Source organism: Lynx rufus, unplaced genomic scaffold (genome assembly GCF_022079265.1).
Source record: "Lynx rufus isolate CCGP_SWC_20201006 ecotype Redwood Valley unplaced genomic scaffold, mLynRuf1.p SCAF_2, whole genome shotgun sequence".
Taxonomy (NCBI): domain Eukaryota; kingdom Metazoa; phylum Chordata; class Mammalia; order Carnivora; family Felidae; genus Lynx; species Lynx rufus.
The window spans coordinates 25,073,036-25,096,455 of NW_025814834.1; the positions used below are offsets into that span (position 1 = coordinate 25,073,036).

At 33.1% G+C, this 23,420-nt stretch overlaps 1 protein-coding gene across 1 annotated transcript in view; it reads left to right on the top strand.

Annotated features, from left to right (window-relative positions):
• The window catches only part of ERBB4 (erb-b2 receptor tyrosine kinase 4), a 730,912-nt gene that overhangs the window by 340,562 nt on the left and 366,930 nt on the right, over window positions 1-23,420 (top strand). Inside the window, exon 4 of the mRNA XM_047082226.1 lies at window positions 14,700-14,834. Within this exon, the coding sequence (XP_046938182.1) occupies window positions 14,700-14,834 (135 nt within the window). The remainder of the gene's footprint in view (window positions 1-14,699; window positions 14,835-23,420) is intronic.

The window sequence follows — 23,420 nt, forward strand, 5'->3', positions numbered from 1 at the left end:
ATGAAACGCAAGATCATGACCTGAGCCAAAACCAGGAGTCGGACACTTAACCTACTGAGCCACACAGGCACCCCAGAGGATGATTTTTTAGAATGTATGCCTTAAGAAGATACCTTAATCTTCTTGTACTATTGAGGGGTGTGCAATTTAATTCATTAAGTTTGCCTACAGAAAGGATTTGTGATAAAGCTATATTTAACCATATGTTTTAATTTTGAATTCATTTCTTTTCTACCATATGAGCTTTACTTCATTTGCCTTTAAAATTAGCAGGATATTAAAGTTAATGTTAAAATAAACTTTCATTGATTTGACTTCACTAATTTGAATGCTTTGTTCTTTTGCTCTCTTTGTATTAATTGTTCAACAGCAATAGGTAAAAACAAAACAAAACAAAACAAAACAAAACAAAACAAAAAAACAGCATTATAAGGATATTGCAGATTTGGCTAGGAGACCCAAATGCCCTACACATTTAAGTTATCCATTTTCATATTTTCAGAAATGCAGTTGCAAAGCACATAAAGGCAGATTCTACTCAGGCTATGATTTTGGGTAAGGTAATTAAAAATCATTGTGCCCTATTCATTAAAACAGAACTTCCAAGGACTAAGCATAGATAATGTTCCCATAGTACTTGAAAATATTAAAGTTGCCTTTCTTTCTTTTTTTTTTAATTCAGTCTTTTTACTCATTTGAAGGGCTTTTCCTTAAGTAGGCTGAATTCTTGAAGTTTTATCGTGCTGCCTTTTCCTATGTGTCTACTTTCAACAGAGCCAAAAGGAATGCACCTCCAATGATGAGGTTGGGATATAATCCAAATATCTAACAGAGCAAAGATTTTTTTTTCAATGCATAATTTTTCATGTAGAAAAGAAACCTTAAAAGCATAATTTTACCTTTCAACTCAATAAAATATTTTCAGAAAGGACTTCAGGGAAATTACTTTCAGTTCTTAATCATACTTAGAAGTAGATTATATAATTTAGAGTTGTACCTCCTCTCTGCTTAAACTTTATTTTTCCCTTTAAATCTCTCCACCTTTTCTTCTATTGTGGAAGAATAAAAGGTTTAAAAGCAGGATCTCAACCCAGCAGTTAATGAGTTGGAATCCTAGTTCTCTAGAACTCTCACCAGTTATTTAGCTCTCTAAACTTCTGTAAAATAAGACTAGTAATAATTACTCGGTAGGACTTCTGTAAGGATTAAGAGAAATATTGCATTATAAAAATGTTCAGGTAATGGTAGCATTTACCAAGAGGCACTAGAGTGAAGTGGTTAACCATGGGCTTTGGAGCCTGTTATGCAGGCATTTGAATCCGCGCTTGACCCCTATTGTGTGAAGTATTCAGCACCTTCCTTAATCATTTGTGTCTCATTTGTTATGCCATTGGGGCATAAAGTCCCACCCAGAAAAAGAAAATTCTGAATGTAAGGACGTTAACTAATTTTATGGATGTCCAGAACATTCAAAGAGGCATCTGAAACTCACATAAGTTGAAACTAATTTTTTAAAATGAAAAATAATAAATAAATAAATAAATAAATAAATAAATAAATAAATAAACTTTTAAAAATAAGCAAACACAAACCTACATATTCTAATTTTGCCTAATAATACTGCCCCTGTTCTAGCTCTCAGAAGTGTATTTATTTATGAGAGCAAACAGAAAAGATAGTTAAGCAGGATAGAAGAAATTTGCTGGCCAGAGAACTTTTCCTGTTTTCCTAACAATAATGATGCATCAATTGAACATTTGCTCTATAACAGACCCTATGGTGAGCATTTACATATGTGAACTCTTTCTCCTTACACTTGCCCTAGCAAAGAGGTATTATTAATATCTATTTTATAGATAAAGGACTAAGGCTTAGAGAGAATAAGTGATGTGACTGAATGCCTACAGGTAACTTTGGTGGAGACATGGTTATCCTGTCTCACACAATAGCCTGTGCAGAATTTATGTACTAGAGTCTTCTCTTCTTGAATGTTGGTAGTTGACTGACCCATCTGACATTGTGAGGCATATTGACACTTGAATCATTTCTTTATATCCAGCCTCAAAGAGCAGCCAAGTATCTGAAATAAATTTTGGATCCTATTTATTAACCCAAGAAAATGGAATAGAAATGCATCTAGAATAAAAGTGCTTCTTGGGGTGCCTGAGTGGTTCAGTCAGTTGAGCGTCTGACTTTGGCTCAGGTCATGATCTCACGGTCCATGAGTTCGAGCCCCGTGTCGGGCTCTGTGCTGACAGCTCGGAGCCTGGACCCTGCTTCGGATTCTGTGTCTCCCTCTCTGTCCCTTCACCACTCATACTCTGCCTCTGTCTCTGTCTCTCTCTCTCTTTCAAAAATAAATAAACATTAGAAAGAAGAAATTTAGAATAAAAGTGCATCTGAACCTAGAAGACATGATAATAAAGTTACACAACTATACCAAGGCTAGCAGATCCTATTCTGACATCAAATGTCATGATATGAAAATAATATTTATAATGGGGAAAAATGAGAGTGGTTCTAGGAATCATAGGATATAATGATTCATTAGAAATGATATACATACTTTCTGCAGAAATTTTTGTTTTTTTTTCCCTCAGATATTTTAAATATCTACCTTTAACTCTTAAAATCTCTGAGCAAATATAGTATTTGATTACATTTTGTCTTTCTTCCAGAGTAATGGCCTTTGTTTCCTTATATAAAGCAGCGGTATTATTATAGTAATGCTTGTTACGCATCTAATTTTTATTATGCATTTTATTGATTTAATTTTAAAAATTTAATAAATTTAAACAGAACTGTGGAGCAGTCCCACCTCCCTGCTCAACCCTGAGCCACACAGATGTGTTTAGTTGCGTTCTGTGTTTCCTAATTAATCCATCCTGCTGCAGTAAAAATGTCAGACCCTTGCAATTGAAGAGGAGGGCTCAGTTTACATGCCTCTGTCCTTTGGCATTTACTCTCATTTCTTTGCAGCACAGTAGTAGTGGCAATGAATGGAAAGGTCACCAGGAAATTGCCAGCAGAGACATTGCAACCTGTGATCTATGTGCCACCCTGAATTAAACAGAGGGAAATCTAACAGCTCTAAATGTTGTCACAGAATGTAGTTACCGACATGACAAGAAATGACTCAAAGGGTTAACTCGACTAGGTATCCAGGATTACTCAGTGTGGGAAAAATAGTAGTTACAGAATTTATGTTCTTGTTCTCGGGAACAATCTGTCTTATGAAATACAGATAGCCCCATTTTTTATTAACCAAATTTGAAGTACATGTAATAATGTTTTAGTTCAATGTATCTAGTTCTAAAATTACTACACTATGCACCAAACTTCACTCATGAAGATTTCACGTGATTCTCAGACGTTTTCATTTGGTCTTCTCACCTCTCAAAAGATCCAGGCTTCAACCAATGTGTATATATTTGTAAATGCTTTGGATAAAGGAGGTTCCTGATGTACATTAATAACTTAATTTGAAATAGCTACCATTTTTTGAGTACCAGATGCTTTATATACATAATTGTAATTCTCAATATAACCAAGCAAAGTAAATATCATTGTTCCTATTTTATAGATAGTAGAAAAGAAACTGTAACATGTCTGAAATCACACAGGTAAAAAAAAATAACAAAGATGTGCTTAAAAAATTAACTAATCTATAAATAAATTGTGGCATATTCATATAATGGAACAGTAGACAATAAAAATGAACAAATTACTAGTACAGGCAAGAGCATAAATAATCTCAAAAACATTATTTTGAATAAAAGAAGGCAAGAAAAAATATGTAGTGCATGATTCCACTTGTATAAGCTTAATACACAGGCAAAAGTAACCTATGGTGATGGAAGTCAGAACAGTGGCTTTGGGGGCTTGATTGGGAAGGAGTAAGGGAAAATTTCTGAAGTGGCAGCAATTTTCTGTGTCCTTATCTGGGTTGCGGTTACATGGATATAGATGTACAAACACTGTATGCATGCATATGTAAAACAGAGAGCTTAAGATTCATGTAGTTTACTGCATGTAATGTATAATAATTTAAAACTTCATACAAACTAATCTAAGTACAAAGATATTTCTGTATTTTGCCATGCTATTTGATATTTCACATTTTGAAACCAATGCTTTATAAAATGATACTCCTATTCAATCATTTTTTTCCTAATTTTCTCCAGATTAAAACTCTATTTTAAAAAATCGACTTAATTTGATTTAGACCTAAATGTGAGTTTTTAAAGTGTCATAGTATCAGCTTCTGGGAAATCTTATTTTGTGACTTATTTACTTTCTTATTTTGTAAAATGGTGTTTTTATTTATTATTTTTAACATCACTTTAACAAATAGACCTTTTAGCAAGGACACCCAGGTCTCCAAGCTATGTATTTGATATTTTTAGTATTTTTATATAGCCTTTAAAAAATCCTGATGTTTGAAATAATATTATAATCATTTTACAAGATTAAGTCATTCTTCTTTCTCTTGCCTTACCTTTTATTTCAAGTCTTAGCTTGCCAGCAACAAATATACATAACAATATTATTTGTCATTACTGTCATCGGGACAATTATACTTTTCTGAAATACTCTAAAGAAGTAGTGAGGAAATCACACATTGTGAGAAGAATTATTAAAACTATACAAACTAATATTGTAGGTGAGATATTTGAAAGTGACCTTGCAGCATATCCCAGGCTTATTGTATTAAAGCCTATAAATAAAAGGGACAAATCATTTCTGGGTACTAATATGACTTTCCCTCTTATTGGTAATGAAAACATTGAACTCTACTGATTTGTTCTACTGAAGCTATTATATTTTCTGGAAACTTGGAGCAGTTATTTAAGAGGATTGTTGTCTATAATGAGGGTTTTCTAGTAGACAGAGGAATAAAAATATTTGATCTTTATGTAAAGATCAAAAGATAATGAATTTCTCAGTCTTTTTATATACCTTTGATTATGTTCATTTTTATCAGAGAGATATTTACTTTGAATTTTTCATTCATCTTTCAGAATTCATACTTTGTTCTTTGTTTATATAATTATTGGTATAGTTTTAATTTTCTAATATATCTTAAAGTATTATTTTCTAATATATCTTTCTAATATATCTTAAAGTATTATTTTCAAAACATTGAGTCACATTCCCCAACAAAAAAGCCAAATAGTTAGGAGGGTAGCATCTGGTATGTTAATTTACTCAGTTGTTTGTTAATAACCTCAAATAGAGATCAGGTTTTCCACAGTGCTTTGTGGAAACACAAAGTGTTTCACATTTGTGAAAGTGTTTCACTTACACACAGTAAGTGTTTCACCATTGAAAGACCCTTCCTCAAGTAAACAACAACCTCTTACATGAAAACCACACTTTAAAAATAATATTTGAGACTAAATTAATAATTGGGGAAGTGAAAATTAAAGTAATACCACATCACACCAATCAGAATGGCTACCATGGCGGGGGTGGGGGGTGGTGGTGGGGAACAAGAAAAAAGAAAGAAAAGAAATAGGGGTTGACAAGATTAAGAAGCAAGTAGATTGCTCAAACACTACTGATGGGAATATAAATTGGTAAAAAGTACTTTGGAAAACTGATTGTCACTATGGTCCAACAATTACATTTCTAAGTATGTATGCAGTATAAATGTGTACATATGATTACCAAAAGTCATATTCTAGGATGTTAATAGTAGCACTATTTGTAATAGCCCAAATGTGGAAGGTATTCAAAGGTCCATCAGTGTAGAATGGACAAAGCATTCAGTTCCGAATAGCAATGAAAATGAACAATGTGGATGAATTTTGTAAACATAGTGCTGAGCAAAGTAGAGCCAGATAAGAAAGAAAGATAAAGATTCCTTGAGGGAGTGATGTGAGGAAGAAAGCATAAGGAAGGCTTGTATGATGATGGAATATTCTATTTCTTGATCTGGGCGCTGGCTACATAAGTATGTTCCGTTTGTAAAAATGCATTGTATATGATATATGTACATCTGTGTACATATGTTATACTTCAGTGATAAAGTTTGAAAAAAAATATTTGTTGAAGTTACAAGATTTATGTTTTTTAAGTATCCAGAAGATGCAGGGAGCTTTCTTTTGAGTCAGTATGACAGAAACTGCTTGTTGTGTCCCAACATCCATTACCACCGACTCGCTTTTAAACAATATATGAAGTTTAGCTAATCATATGACCACTCATGAAAAAATTCACGTAGCTAACAGCTCGGCACAAGGAAGGTACGGAATTAGTCCTTGTTCAGTGAGTGTTTGCACGGACCTTCCTTAAGAGACAGCATGTATTCATCCTCTGTTCTTCATGCTTTCCTTCATCTTTTGCATGGGAGTTACCAGGTAGAAATGCCTCTTTTTTTTTTTTTTAATTTTTTTTTCAACTTTTTTTTTTTTTTAATTTATTTTTGGGACAGAGAGAGACAGAGCATGAATGGGGGAGGGGCAGAGAGAGAGGGAGACACAGAATCGGAAACAGGCTCCAGGCTCCGAGCCATCAGCCCAGAGCCTGATGCGGGTCTCGAACTCACGGACCGCGAGATCGTGACCTGGCTGAAGTCGGACGACTAACCGACTGCGCCACCCAGGCGCCCCAGAAATGCCTCTTTTATTAAAGATTGTGGAGCAATAAGATGGAATGGATTCTGGGACCCTGATGACTGTGAATTATCCATAATAGCTTTGAATCACCAAGACAGACTTTTATATGAACTGAAAATAAATAAGTAAATAAATAGTGTTATGTTATATTTTAAAGACATTAGAGATTTAAATAAATAAATAAATCTCTATCTTCTTTAAAATATAATATAATACTAAGTAATACAAAGTTAATATGAATACATAGAAAAAGAACTACTCTTGTTTATACCAATGAGTAAACAACTACTTAAGTAATTACTAATTATAAAGTATAGTACAATCAACAACTGTGTGACTGATATTGTGAGTCCAATATTTCCATTACTTCCATTATAGAGTTGAGCAAACTGAGTTTCATAAAGGCCTTCAAGGTCACATCTTGCAAACAGAAAACTAGATTTTGAACTTAGTTTTACCCAGTTATCTAGATTCAGTGTTATTGCCTTTGCACTCAAAGCCCTGAAAGTGGAAGATAGATTTATCTATCATCTAACCCAGCCACCTACCTATAGCATATATATCTATTTTATCTGACCAGCCACTTACTTATATAGTATATGTATCTACCTACCTGTAGTATAGAATGTATTATGACTCTAATATGCAAGATGAATTTGTGGGGAGGGTGATCTAGAAGGAAAAAGTTTAATCTGGTATGAGGTGGTAGAATCTGAATTAAGGAATAGCAGTGGATGTAAAAAGAATGGGATAAATCAAGAGACATTATGAGAAATTTTACATAGAATATCATGACCAGTTAAATATAGAGTTGAATGAATTAATGACAAGTGTCAAGTTTGGAGTCTAATTGACTTTTACAGCATGCTATTCTGATTTTAACTGAAGTAAGGAACAGGGGGAGTACAAGTTTGGGAGAAATTATTAGTGGAAAAATGTTAAACATGTTGGCACATACAACAGAATTATGTAATGAAGTTAGAAAACAATTTGAGAAGGAAATCTCTTATTCATAATTCAAAGACAGTTACAAGACAAAATTTATTTTTAAAATTTTCCAGAGAACTCCAGTGAGTTTAAGTGGATTACTACTTCCCTGATAGGAAGAATTAATACATTAAAATTAGACTAATTTTATTCAACATTTTATGTGACTTCTAATGTGAGCATTATCTAGTACATGAGGAGGAAATATCACTTATATTATGCCACCAAGTCAGCAGCTAACAACTTTTTACAAATGTCAGTCATGTTCTCAAGATGTTGTGATTGTCATTATAATTATCAAAAACATTTGAATTTCTATTTCTTTTTTGGCACTAATGCCACAGAAAGATGTATGTCACGGTTCTTATCCTCTAGAGGTTTACAATAGGGGAGATAAGACAAGTACACAAAAGAATAAAGAAGGTGGGGAGTATTTGCTCTGTTAAGTGAGTGGTTCAGATAATCAGTGTTATAAGTAGTTAACCTCCAAAAACTAGACAGTCATAGTGGACTTCTCAGAGGAGTTAGGACTTGAGCTGAAACATAATGAAAGCTACAAATTATACACTGAAACATTTTGGAGAGCATTACTGAGCTCCATTCAGTTGGAATCAAGATATTTTTGCTATTATTTTCTATTTTAAGCTGATTTTCAGCCAATGAATCTAATCATTTCTTTTTGAAATCGCCTTGCTTGGGTCGAAAAACTGTCCACTGTTATTTCCTAGCATTCATTCAGAATCCGCATCCATGAGCTTTTGACTCTGATCATTGAGCTGAAATACAGAAGGTTACATCACTCATTTACATTATCACCCTCTCCCCACTCCCAATACAAATGTGACATTTCAATTTTGCACACTTCAACTCTCCTTAAATCATCTGTATAAAAACTTCAAAGCTTGATTGATGATGAATGAGCCATTGTCTCCTCAAGCACCCGCTTCTCATTAGCCTTTAGAGTCTCAGCTTATTAATAATGAACCTTGAGGGCTGACCCAGTGGGGTAGCAGCAATTCATTGTGCTCCCAGCTGAAAGGTCTGGGTTTGAGAAAGATATGGGAATCTTTGGACCAAGTCCATTCCAGAGATGATGTATTAAGTATCACAGGTGGATGATGTGAGCTATATTACTTTTGTATCATTATCTGCTAACAGACTTGTGTGGCGTAAGGTGATGACAGTGAGAAAGATACATTGCTTTATGTCTGAAAAAACCCAGTGACTTCTTCCTATAGCTTCATCTTGGAAAATGGACTTTTGCCACTTTGGATTTTGATTTCATGATTGTGACCTTTGGTTTGGATAGGCAATATAAGTCTGATACATGGATTATTCAGACATTCCCATGGTAATTAGACAAGTGCAATATCTCTAATCTTTATTTATTCTGATTATCATTTTAATTCTAAGGTTGACCTGTATCTGTGCCCATGCAAAATAAGGCATTTAGATGTATAATCAGGGATTGAGGTTAAATATTTCCTTCTTGTTTATTTGACTTTCTTATACTATTATCTTTGGAAGCTTTGTGAGTAGAAGTAAAATGTTTACTGTTGATACCAATCATGTAGACTATAGTGGAATATGGCAAATTGCATTTAAAATTATCATCTTTATTTTGTAAAAAAAAAAAAAACAAGAGAAAGACATTCAATCTTATTTATTTTATGAAATAGTTGCAAATTGTGCATGAGGTCAAAGCAATTTTGTCGACTTCTTAAACTAAGTAAGGAGGTCATATTAATCTGTATTTTCAGCAGGGATGCTACATCACAATTAGGCTATTCCAAAAGAGGCAAGGGGAATAAAGCCACGATTTGGTATTTTATCACTTTTTCTTTTGAGAGAATATATTTGCAAAATGTCAACGATTGTCTTAATGGTTACTCATCCTCAAATTCACTATAATAACTAGCATTTGAAAAGAAATGAAGAATGTGAAAAACTTATTTAAATAACACAAACATTTCCTTCTTCATTAGACTCATGCAAATGGGAAATCAAGGGAAGTAATGGTCAGTCAAATGGACAATCTTTATGGATTGGAAAGCTAAGACGCAAGTACTTTATGTCCTTTGTAAAATGTCATATTGACACTTTACACATTTCTAAAAAAGAATTTAAGGAACCATATGAGGTAGATTTACAGTTCAATATAAAAACATGCTTTTAGACTTTGTGTAACATATGGCTAGATAATTTGCACAGGTTTCAGGAAATTTGGTGTGTCCAGGATAGCTCAAAATCATCATTTTTTACTTGATAAATGATAATAGAATTTGATGCACAGAACAGATTTAGGGATGCCAATGAATGTAACTAACTGTGATTTAAAATATCAAACATACTACTTGCATAATTTTTTACATTATCAATTATAAATATTTTATATAATAAAAGCTATTTATCTTTTAACCTGCAAAAACTCTACCTTCACATTTATATTTTTAATTTTCCCTATATTCAAGATACTATATATTTATTGGCCTACTCAAATATGGTTTTCTATAATCAAGATATTATATCTTATTTCATAAGCAAATATTTATCATGTATCTGCTTTTTGCTCGACACTGGGGATACAGTTTAGACCCAAACAGAAATAACCTCTGAAAATGTAGAACCAGTTCAGATAACCTGTAGTGTTTATGGGAAAAAAAAATAACTTCCATTTTTACTTTGATCTGATCAGAATATAATTTAAAATTAAGAGCTACAACAGAAGTTAATTGATCAATGTTGGTAGCAAATTCCACGTAACTATTCTCTTTTAAGTTCAATTTAACAAATATTTGTTGATTAGCTATTGCTTCAGGTTTGATATATATAGATACAGCACTGAAAAATATCCCTTGCCTTCATGGAGTTTAGTCTAATATTTCAAGTATAAATTATGTACTATATATATTAAATTCAACATATTGGAGAGTAATGTGGATTACAATTTACTTATTCTATTTGCAAAAGGATTCAATTTTTTTTACTTGACTTGCATGCATTAATCTAGTAGGAAATGTTTGAGACACAAAACTGTTTAAGTGTTTACATGAATTTTTAAATAATTAAATGATACTTTTTCATAGAATATCAATTTCATATGTTATGATATTCAATTGTGGCATTTATTAAAAAGACACAGTTCTGTTTTGTAAACTTGCTGGCTATGATTTAAAAAAATATATACCAGTTTTTTTTCTATCAATTATTGCAATGACCAAGAATCTATTTGTGTTTTTCTGAATTTTCTGTGATATATTTCCTACCATGGAAGTCAAATACAATGGAATGGGATTTACCTTGAGCTCATTTATTTATTCAACATTATTTATGTCTTTTCACTTTTCTAGGCTTTGTGCATCTTTATTTGAAAATCATACATTTGCACAACATTTTCTATCTTACTTAGAATTCCTCTTTTTTGTCATGGTTTAAAATTTTAATAATCACTTTGTTGCATTATTTTTTAAATATTTATTTATTTATTTATTTATTTATTTATTTATTTATTAGAGAGTGAGAGAGAGAGAGAGTGTGTGTGTGTGAGTGGGGGAGGTGCAGAGAGAGAGGGAGATACAGAGTCTGAAGCAGGTCCAGACTCAAAAGCTCACAGGTTCCAAGCTGTCAGCACAGAGCCCGACATGGGGCTTGAACTCACTAACCAGTGAGATCATGACCTGAGCTGAAGTCAGACACTTAGCTGGCTGAGCAACCCAGGCACCCCTTACTTTATTCCCTTCTAACGGAAGGGAAGTTCTTGTTGTAACACAGATGGTACCGTCCAATAAGCCTTTCATGGAACTTGTATACAACTCTGCTGTTCTTGTATGTTGGCAAAGAAATCTAAAGTATAATCAGACATTCTTCTGGTATCTTCCTGGATAAATGTCTTACCAAGCTTTTGTTTTTCTAATCCTTGTCCCGCTTTCTAATCTAAAAATGCAGCTTTTAGTCAAACAAGGCAAAAACATTAGGGATCCCTTTTGTCTAGTAAATAATCTGTGTCCTTAACAACTTTCTTACAGGTCAGTATATTCCCCTAGGATCTTTCTTAGTTCAGAAATAAATCCAATTTAATATTTCACCACCATTAATGTTTAAAAAATTGTATAACATTATAAAATCAATGTAAACTATACCAATGAATAAGTACACTATTAACATTATTTCCTATCCTATATTTAGGTAACTGAATTGATCAAAATAAAATATAAGATAAAGTATACATTAAAACTATGCTATAAATGTCAGTAAAATATACATTTTTCTGATTGTGGTGTTTTGACACTCACCAACAGAATACAATCCAAGCCAAGCATGAAGGAAAATACTATTTTCAGGAAAAATACACACATACACGAACAGACTATATGTGCCTTATAAATACATCATTAAATACTAGAAATTTATAAATCTTCCTGACCAGAATTGTTACCAGATGGTTGGTTTTGAATTTAGGGTGTTATCCAAGTTGATCATGATTGTAGTCCTAGTTTGAGATTTCAACTTGAATTATTATTAAAGATTAATTAAAGATTAAACTTGAATTATTATTGCTTCCTTTCTAAATACTTTTCCAAGTAAAAACCAAGCTCTTGAGCAGAATATTTCTGAGAAACAAATGTCAACATTGGTAGCAGATTAATATTGTTGAAGAAGGGGATTTGATGAGATTATTATTCAGTATAATATAATCTGATTCTATTTGAATATTTTTAGATAGGAAGTTACAGATGGATATTGTGTTCCTTCAGTATGAACTGTTTGAATTATAATGTGAATCCTGAAAAATATACTCTTTCTACAATATTTGAGCTATTATCTTTTCTCCTCACATTTCTTTTTAAAGTAGAACTTTTCCAAATGTAAACTGAAAAATAACCTTCATTTCCTGGATAGCAGTCAAAATCTTTCTTTGTCACCTAATGAAGAATTATTCCTAGAGCAGAAGAGCATCACCTAATGTCTCATGAGAAAGCTATTAGTATGAGATCGTCACATTTTATAGATAGAAACTTAATGCCAAACATTAATGTAGAAATTCATTTCACAATCTTCTGTACGTCTTACATCTCCCTTCTACTTTGATGAGGATTGTATGGTTAGGTCATGAAAAATAATGAACTGGGCTTTAGAAGTGGAGAGATGACCTAATTTCTTTTTGTTTCCTCTTTTTTCCTCACCTGAGAAAATGGAACGAATAGTCGGTGAAAGGATTGATCATGAGACTAGGCGATTTTAAATGTGGAAAGCCTGGCAATGTCAAAATTAATTTGGTGCATTTTATACATGCAATGCAATAAGGCAATTGAGATGTGCTCACCCATCTCACTTCTACAAATACCCCTCTTATGGTGTCACGTGTTCCTTTCATTCTTTTATCACCCTCTTTGGCTTAACGTGACTCTTACAATTTTTGCTTGGGATACTGCACAAGAAAGATTTTTTTTTTCAAGGCCATTATGGAAAATAGAGTGATTGCCTTCTCAATATTTATGTCCCTCTCCTTCCTCACTAATACTGCTTCTTGAAGTTTTGTTCAAGCAGCAATATGTCCACTCAACCTCTTTCAGTGGGAATGGTCAGGGGATATTGTTCTGACCAATAAAAAGCAGACATAATCCTTGGAGAGAGCATCTCATCAAAAGAATGTCTCTTGCTTGCTCTTCTGTTTTCATCTTACCTTGAATTCAGATAGACACCTTTTCTTTAATATTTATTTTTGAGAGAGAAAGAGAGTGAACGGGGGTGGAGGGGCAGAGAGACTGGGGACAGAGGATCTGAAGCAGGCTCTGCATTGACAACAGACAGCCCGACGTGAGCCTTGGGCTAAGGAGCTATGAGATCATGACCTGAGTCCAAGTCAGAAGCTTAACTGACTGAGCCACCCAGGTGACCCCAGACATTTTTAGATACAGCAAACTTTTTGGGCTTGGGATGAATAAAAACCAGGACCCAAAGCAGATGTAGGTACTCTGGACACTACTACCTCCTATAGGTTTCTTATTATGTGAGAAAATCATTCCCTATCTACATAAACTATTGTTAACTATTTTTTGTTACTTGTAGCAATGTTTAATGGACTCAAATATAATTTCTCTTAAGAGATAAGAGAGAAACATGTGGTAAATATTGGGTAGGAAGATGTTATGTGTATTTCTAACCAACAATTTCTTCAAGTAAAAGAATGGTATTTCAAAAAAAAAAAAAAGATTAGTGTTTGCAGAGGGAATATCTACTTCTTTTTCCTTTTTTTTTTTTTCTCGATAACTTAAAGCAATGTGAAAGAGAATTTACATATACGGTCAGCCATCGTTCAGGGGAAACAAGTTAGCTGATCAAAGCCAGTGATAAATAGAGAATCAAGTAAAAATTGGCTTTAATGAATTTTATCCCATGGTCCTGTCATTGTTCCAGTGAACCATGGGGTTTTCATTATGTCTTGCTTTGTGTTCTTCTTAAAGAATAATTGGCAATTCTATTGATTCCATTTGAGAGGATCAAAGAACATTTTTCTGATTGAGAAATTAATTTTAGCTTTCATTTTGTTTTAATCACTTACCTACTGACTCGTCAATGTCACATTGACTGAAAGAATTTTTTCTTAAGAGAGACAGATGAGTTAAATGACCAAAAAAAGAGGATTAGTTAAATAAATATTATTTACTTTATGCTCTGGCATATTGTATTCTCATTAGAAATAATGTAGAATAATATTTAATTAACATTAAATACTCATCACTTAATATTAGACAAAACTAGTACGTTTTGAAATATTGCATGCAATGTTATTCCAAGTTCAGAGGATTAAAAAAAGGAAAGAGACTGAGAGTATCTATACCAAACTATGAAGTGTTTCTCTGAGTATTTGTGTTATGGATGGTTGTTTTTCTCTGTATTTTCCAATTTTTTTTTCCAATTTCTGCAATCAGTTTATGTGACCCAGTAATGATCTTTAAAAAAATATCTTGGCTGTTAACAAAATAATTCTAATTTAACATTGAAAATCATTTAAGAATAAATAACTTTTATTGACTATCTTTTCATCAACAAAAAGTTTGACGAGAAATATGTTTGTTTGTTTTAATACAGAAATCCTTAATGGTGGAGTCTATGTAGACCAGAACAAATTTCTTTGTTACACAGACACAATTCATTGGCAAGATATTGTTCGGAATCCGTGGCCTTCCAACTTGACTCTCGTGTCAACAAACGGTAGCTCAGGATGTGAGTAACATTATTCTTGTTAATGTCTCAAAATATTCTTCTACTTCTTGTAAAAACCAACAGCTAATGTTTATCATGTCATTAATAATATTTTGAATTTTGATTTCATACATTGAAATGTTCAGTTATATATAACAGAACAATCTTTGCTTCTAGTTAACTCTCTTTTTAGAGTGATAACTTCCCTTTTATAAATTCTTCTCTTAACATGACTTATTTTGCTAGATCTAAATACTTTACCATATTTGTAATGTCTAAGTATTCTAATGTCCAAATGTTTAAACATGCCCCATTGCCCATAAACGTAAGGCTGGCGTCAAACTCTGGCTTCAACTCTCTGTGTGGGTCATGTACCACAGAGAAAAATGTGGTAGAAGAAAAATATTACTTCCTATTCACTATAATATGTTAAATTAAAAAAAAAACAAAACACTGATGAACATTTTAGAATTCCGAAGCCTCCATTTGCCCTTGAAACCTTCATGGTAATACTGTATAACAATTCCAAGCACCTTAAATAGAGTGGAGAAATACAGATTTCATAGAAGAGATATATGTTACATTCTGGTTTTAGTCATTAGCCTAATAAACTATCCAATTTCCCATTCGCAAAGTGTATTGTTTCTATCACAGAGGATTTATCAGATTCAGAGTGTTTAATATGATTAAATGACAAGCAAGTAATATTTGAAATATATCATTAAAATCTTAGAAAATTATTCTGTCTAGAATCTGTTTCATTTTCATAAAGCAGGCTGTGTGGTCCCCACATTTATTAATACTGACATTTGTATGAGAACAGAATCTTTATCAAGTGTTAACCTGGGTTTTATATTTCTCATCTATTATTTTATATTTCCCGCCTGAAATCATAACTATCTTCACACTGTTCAATAATTATTTGCCATAGTAGTGATTGTGTTATGACACTTTTGTAGAAAATCAAGCTCCGAGGGACAATTATTAAATTTCATGATTGTCCTAATAATATAATGGGGAAATAGGAATATATTTGATCCAAACTGACAGCTGTGTTTTTAATAATGGCTAAAACTTTTTTTTAAAATAGAGTAAAATAATTTTCTTGTCACTTTTGAGCAGAAATTTATATGAGATTTCATCTTTATTGCGTTCAAGTTGCCTACCTTGTACAATTACGTGTGAATAAAAAATTGAATCTATTCATACTAACAAGACAAATAATGTGCTTTAGAAATGGCTTCTGTTTTCAGTCTGCACATACTATGGTACATTTTGTATATTTGGAGGGGGGCGAGAAGCATAATGGTTGGGGAAGAGGAAAGGCCTACTGACTCTTCGCTTATTAGAGTGACCAGCCTATAATTGCATGTATGAGATCAGGAAAGAATGAAACCCAGGCAAGACAGAAGCCAAAGGGAAGCCTTACAGGATGCAGAACAGGAAAGGTCTGGGGGGTTCCTGCACTTTCACAGATGGCATATCTTTGTGCTATTGTTTGTGGGCAATTTTGGATGGTTGTGCCTGTAATTAGGCAACTGTAGCTGCATTTGTCTTGCATGCAAATAATTGCAGGTGCAAAAATTACAAATGCAGAGTAGAGTCATAACAAATGGTCCTTTACAATTAACCACCAAATGCTTGTTGAAGTTTTACTCTTTACATACTAGTTTTTTTTGTTGATACATTAAATATATTGCATGACACCATAGCTGATAATTAGAATTGGCTAATCTTTGAATATTGGTTTCAACGTAGCCTATTTTTTCCTCTACCTTCTCCCTATGGGTGATGACAGATACTCTCATGGTTTTAAATGCAAACTTATGCACTGATGACTCCCAGAACTATGTACCAAGTTAAAAATCTGGTGGTCATCACGGACTTCACCTGCTCATTGGTCATGGCATTGATTTAATCATTAAATCATACTGAATTTGTCTATTTCTTGATTTTACATATTTCTTATTCCCATTGCTCTAGTTCAGACTTCATCCATTGTCTGAGTTACTGAAACAATCTGAATTCTTAATAAGTTTTGAGGCTACAAACCCTGTGTAGTCTGGTGAAATCAATAGCTCCCTTCTTACAATATGTTTAAACTAATAAATAGGCAAAGAATAAACATTATATATCATAAATGCATAAAACCAATATGTTTATAAAATACATTTTAAAAGATTACATACAAGGGAAATGAATTATACTGAAACACATTTATCAACATACTTAAAAATAAATATGTGATATGGTAATATGCTTCTTCATTAGTACATTAAATAAAAAAAATTCTAACAGCAGGATTAACAGGCAATGTAGTTGTGAAGCAGAGATAGGCCTAAATATTACTTTAAAAAGGACAGTCACTTTAACAAGTGGTGTTGGAAAAATTGGATATTCCCATGTACAATATTGAAGTAAGACTTTTACCTGACACTATATATAAGAAATTAAGACAAAATGAATTAAAGACCTAAACATAAGACCATAAACCATAAAAATCCTAGAAGAAAACATAGAGGAAAAGCTTCATGGCATTGAATTTGGCAATGATTCTTACAGCTGCCACCAAAAGCAAAGACAACAAAAGCAAAATAGAAAAAAACGGGGCTACATAAAACTTAAAAACTTATGTGCATCAAAGGATGCAATCAACAAAGTCAAAGGCAACTTACAGAATGGGAGAAAAATTTACAAGTTATATATTTCGCAAGGGGTTAATATCCAGAATATATAAAGAACTTTTACAACTCAATAACAAAAACAACCTGGTTCAGAAATGGGCATGCAGTTGAAATAGCATTTCTCCAAAGATGATATACAAATGGCCAACAACAATATGGAAAGATGTTCAATATCACATTGATTTGAAATCTAAGTCATAACCATGAGATATCACATTATACCCATTAGAATGACTATCATCAAAATAGTAGAAAATGACAAGTCTTGGTGAAGATGTTTGAAGAATCTGAAACCTCTGTACACTGTTGGTGGGATTTTAAAGTTGTAAAATAGCAATGGAAAATAGTATGGTAGTTCCTCAAAAATTAAAAATAGAACTACTATATTATCCAGCAACTCTACTTCTTGGTATATATTTAAAGAATTGAAAGCAGTCTCAGAGCAATATTTGCACATGCATATTTATAGTAGCACCCCAATGTTCACTAATGAAAGAATGCATGAACAAAATGTGGCGTGTGTGTGTGTGTGTGTGTGTGTGTGTGTGTATACACACACACATTGGAACATTATTCAGCCTTAAAAAAGTAAGAAAATTATGACATATGTTACAACATGGGTGAACCTTGATGACATTTTGCTATGCAAAATAAGCCAGTCACAAAAAGACTGTATGTCCACTTATATGAGGTATCTAAAGTAGTCAAATTCATACAAACTGAAAGAAGAATGGTGGTTACCAGGAGCTGGGAGAATTGGGAAATGGGGAATTTCTGTTTAATGAGTATAGAGTTTCAGTTTTGTAAGATGAAAAAGTTTTGTAGATCTATTGCACAACAATGTAAATATACTTAACACTACTGAGTTGCACACTTAAAAATGGTTATGAGAGTAGATGTTATGTTGTCTGTTTTTACTATAATTAAAAATAGAGAAAAAGGTAAAGAAAGAAAAAGCAAGCAAGAAGAAAGAAAGAAAGAAAGAAAGAAAGAAAGAAAGAAAGAAAGGGAGCTTTTATGATACTGCTAAGTACCAGAATAGAGTATGAATGCATCTTTAGTTTCTATTGATCGCAGTGTGGTTGGCACTGCCCATATTATCAGGACCTTATATTCATAATTGTTGAAAGTCATATATTTAATAAGAGATTAATGTGAATAATAATGTAACAATTCCTCATTCACGTTCATGGACCTCCTAAATTCCATCCATAAGCTCTTTAGGGGCCCTAGGCCTCCTCGTTAAGAGGCCACCCTGTGTTTAACTACTCTCCTTGCCTCCAATTTTGACAAATCCACCTGAGAAAGTGCTACCAAGAGCACTGTTTAATGGATATCTAACTATGATCCTGTCTAAAAACCCTGTCACTGCAACTGACTAATGTGGGGTCAGTTCTTAATAAAACCAGAGGCTTGGAGATTTTAGCAGATTCCTGCTTATTTCTCCCCTCAATGGAATGAGTTCTTATAATTTCTTTGTCTGTACTGCCTTTGCTTTCTGTCTGCCAGACTAAATTTTGCTTATACGCATCACACTTATCAATTGTTACCTCTTCTAAGAAGTGTTCTCTTCTACAGGCTGGATTAGATAACTTTTCCCACATAACTGCATAAAGAGCAGGGCTAAATCCTTGCATTCTGTCTCACTGTAAAATGAAAGTCCTATAGGACAAGGCCCAGGTCATCATTTTGTCCTCTGTTTTAGCACATAATGGATGGATAAAAGTTTTATACTGAATAAATGGATAACTAAATGAAACAATCAATTCATAAATAAGAAAATCAGATGAATCTAAGTAATAATTTCTTCTGTTCATCATATGTACAAGAATGGATGTGAAGTAAAAGTTATAATCCATAGATACGTAGCTTATTCATTTTAAGTCTTTTTCAGGTAAAAATGGCAACCTACATCTGTGTGCTTAATTTAATTTAAAACTATATAATTATAGGGGTGCCTGATGGTTCAGTTGGTTAAAAGTCCAACTCTTGATTTTGGCTCACATCATGATCTCACCATTTGTGAGATCAAGCCTGTATTAGGCTCTGTGCTGAGAATGCAGAGCCTGGCTGAGAATATCTCTCTCTTTCTGTTCTTCTCCCCTGCTTGTGCTCTCTCTCTCTCTCAAAATATAAATAAATGAATAAATAAATAAATAAATAAAGAATTTATAACTATATATTTATGTTATACTATTTATATTATATTTATGTTATATGTATGCTTTATTATATTTATAAGACATATATGTGTCATATATATATGGCACATATATATATATATATAAGACATATATATGTCTACTTTTCCTTTGGTGTAAAGAACCTAATTTGTGTAGGGCTGGTAAATCCACAAATCACACAATTTTGACCAAGAATTTAAGAATATTTGATTCTTCAGTGATATTTTGCAAATTATTTTTCAATAACGCTTTGGTCTTTTTGTATAATACCAATTCTTAATGTAAAAAAGCAAAATCTTTTCAAGAGAAACCTGGCTTTTTTTCAACATAACCTTTAGCAACATAACCTTTGCACTATAACTGGAATCATGAAGGAAAGGTTTGAGTGTCTAGAAAAGAAATTTTTAAATGATACCAATCCTTTAAAAATATGAGATTTAGGAGTAATTACAACCAAATTGTATTTTCCAAAAATACTTGAGGTATGTTGATCTAAATTTCAGCAAGGTAAGGGAGAGACGAGTATCTTTTTTATTATAGGAATCCCTAGCATGACGTACCTAACATTCTAACAGTCTTGGATAGGTTTGTCAACAGGGCTTATTAAATAAACTACCTTCAGAGTTAAACAAACAAACTAACTAACTAACTAATAGTAAATGACGTTTCACTTATTTGGAGTACTTCTAATAACTCCCATCACCACAGAATGTCGAAATGATGGAAATTAGTTGCCCTAGAAAAATTAAGCAAATGAGAGTATATCAGAACATGAATATGGAAAAATAGACAATAATATTTGTCTGGAAGAAAATTGTATAGTTAGGAGAATGGCTCCAAATGGACTTGTTGGGAACGTTGCACTGCCCAAGTAACCTCGGGCAAGTCACTTGTGCTCTCAGTACCTCCATTTTTGCATCTATTAAATAAGAGTGTCAAGAGCTGAGCTGAGCTGGTAGGTTTCAGGGTGGTTGATTGAGACAAAGAACCAATAAGAAGGTAACATTCAACCTTTCAGTCCCCTATTGCAGTAGCATAAGCAAGTGGCTAAACTGGAGAAAGCACCAGTTCTTCCACTGTCCATTTTCCCCCATGGAACAGTTCCAGGTCAGGGTCAGGTGGATCAGACTGGTCAGCACAGACAAGGGGAATTGTCTCACTGCTGAGGGAGCCCCAAACAAAAGCTCCTAAAGTTTTATGGATCTAGAAGCCAGAGGGTAGGTTTGAGGCAGCAGAAAAAAAGCTGAGTGGAAAAGTTCTGAGTAGTGAATCAGAGTAAAGAAAAGGCATCTTAAATGTTCCCTCCGGCCCGTGTAAGGACTTTCCAGCAAAGGCACCTGAGGAGAGCCTCTGTCAAAGACATTGGATAAATGGAGGCATCCAATGGATGCAACTGATCTAGAAATGTAGCTATGCTTAAGAGCATGGCTCGTTAGGAAATCCTGAGTTTGCCCTGAATTCAGAGACCACAATGCATTGGCTGTGCACCAAGTCTGGTGTGGATAGGGCAGCTTTCTGTTGTGAGACCTGCCAGGGTAAGCCTGTGGTCAGGCTTGAAAGATCACGCATAGGTTTTTGGCCAGAAACTAATATTATCAACTTCATAGGACTATTATGAGGAATAAATAATTTCCTGTGTATCAAAATCTGAGCTATTTCTTATGATAAAGGAAGAAAGCGACTTCCAGTTATGATTTGTGTTTCCATATGAATTAACCATATGTGGACAGAAATAATTTTATAACATGTGAGTTACATTTTTATTATATATTAGTTAACATTTTATTTTGTTTCTGTTTCTCATGTGTCTAAGCAGAATACAGTATTTTATAGCCTGAGCTCACTGAGGCACCAAAAGGAAGAAACCTCGGATGTTCCAGATCCTACAATCTTTTCTTTAGCTTACACCAGATGTACCACTCATTCTCAAATTGCTTTCCAAAACCAAATACAGGTGTCCCCCACTGTGCAAAAGTAGAAAGCTCCTATGAAACTTTTCAAACCAAAATGGCCTAAAGTGTGTCCCCCACTGTCCAAAATGTTATATTATGTCTCTTCGCTTTTCCAAAAGACCAGTGTTAGTGCAGCAATGCCTTTTTTTGTGAAAGTGAAAAACCTCTTCCATTTCTTTCAGATAACAAACAAGTACTAATGTAGGTCTTCACAAAAGTGAAGTGCCTATTGTGAACTTTTGGAAAGTGTGGGATACCTGCATCACCTATGACAGAGGTACAAATGTGGGGGAATTGGCAAATTCATAAAAGCATTATATTTATTAACATAATTCCATTTTTTTTAACTTTTTTAATGTTTATTTATTTTTGAGACAGAGAGAGACAGAGCATCAACGGGGGAGGGTCAGAGAGAGGGAGACACAGAATTTGGAACAGGCTCCAGGCTCTGAGCTGTCAGCACAGAGCCCGACGCGGGGCTCGAACTCAGGGACCGTGAGATCATGACCTGAGCCGAAGTTGGCCGCTTAACCGACTGAGCCACCCAGGCGCCCCATAATTCCATTTGTTTAAGCCAGATAATCTACCTGCTTTAAAACCATTAGTAAAACTTAAAAACAAATTAGTAACACTTAAAACTATATTTTTTCTTTTAATGACTCTCCTTCATCCTAATGACTGCCCACTCCTAACTAATACTGAGTGCTGTGTCCCATGTACATAAACTGTCTTGAACTAGAAAATGATTAAATATCAAGATACAGTAGAATTAAACCTGATTTTAATTTATCAACTTCTGTTACTTCTTCAATCTTAAAATGTTTATATAAAATAGATGCATTCTTCTAAGCCTGGAATTTTGTGGTAGAATAAAAAACAAAAATAGCAAGAAAAATTATCCATGGTGCATTTCAATACAATTTCAGTTTCCATGTATTATATATGCACAGATCCACTTTTACATAAATGCATTTTATTGAAATAAGTCATGCGCACTGTTTTAAATGATTTAAAAAAAATAAAAAGTTTTAATGATGGAAATAGAAAAAAGTGAAAACCAGAAAAGATAAATGAACTCATATAAACCTAAAAGATTGGTTTTCAAAATAATTTATAAAATAAATTCTTCAGGAATCTAATAAAACAAAAAACAAAAGACTTAAAGATACTTTATGAATTTAAATCAATTATTCTAAACAAAATATTGGCGATAAGAACGAAATAATTTAGGAATGTATTTAAAATATAAGAGCAAGTGGTAGCTTGCTCTTTTAATACTGTAAATGAAAACGTTTTTCAATACTGTAAATGAAAGAGTTAGGACTTGTCAAGGACCCATAGCAGAGAAGGCCTTTACTGATACATTTATAGAAAGACAATTTCCAGGTTGACTGAAACTCACTCCAGGATAAATTTTATGTAAGAAAATTCCTTATAAGATGGAAGCACAGCATACCTGCTAGCTTGGTTTTTATTTGTTTGGTTGTTTCTTTGTTTTTTGTTGTGTTCTTTAGCTTCTTAGGGTAAAAGTGCATTGTTTTACTTTTCGAATAGATTTTTCATGACAGATCTTTATTTTCATCATATGCAATAGCTTCCTCTAAAATCAAAATTTTAATTAGGTATTATATATACAATTAAAGAAGTCAGTACCTCAACCCCAAGAGGCAGAACAGAAGATTTTTCCCATAATATACCTTTCATAGCTCAGCTCAGTCCCTATATATATATATGTATATATGTATGTATCTATATATAGATAGATGTTTGTACATAATAAATATATAC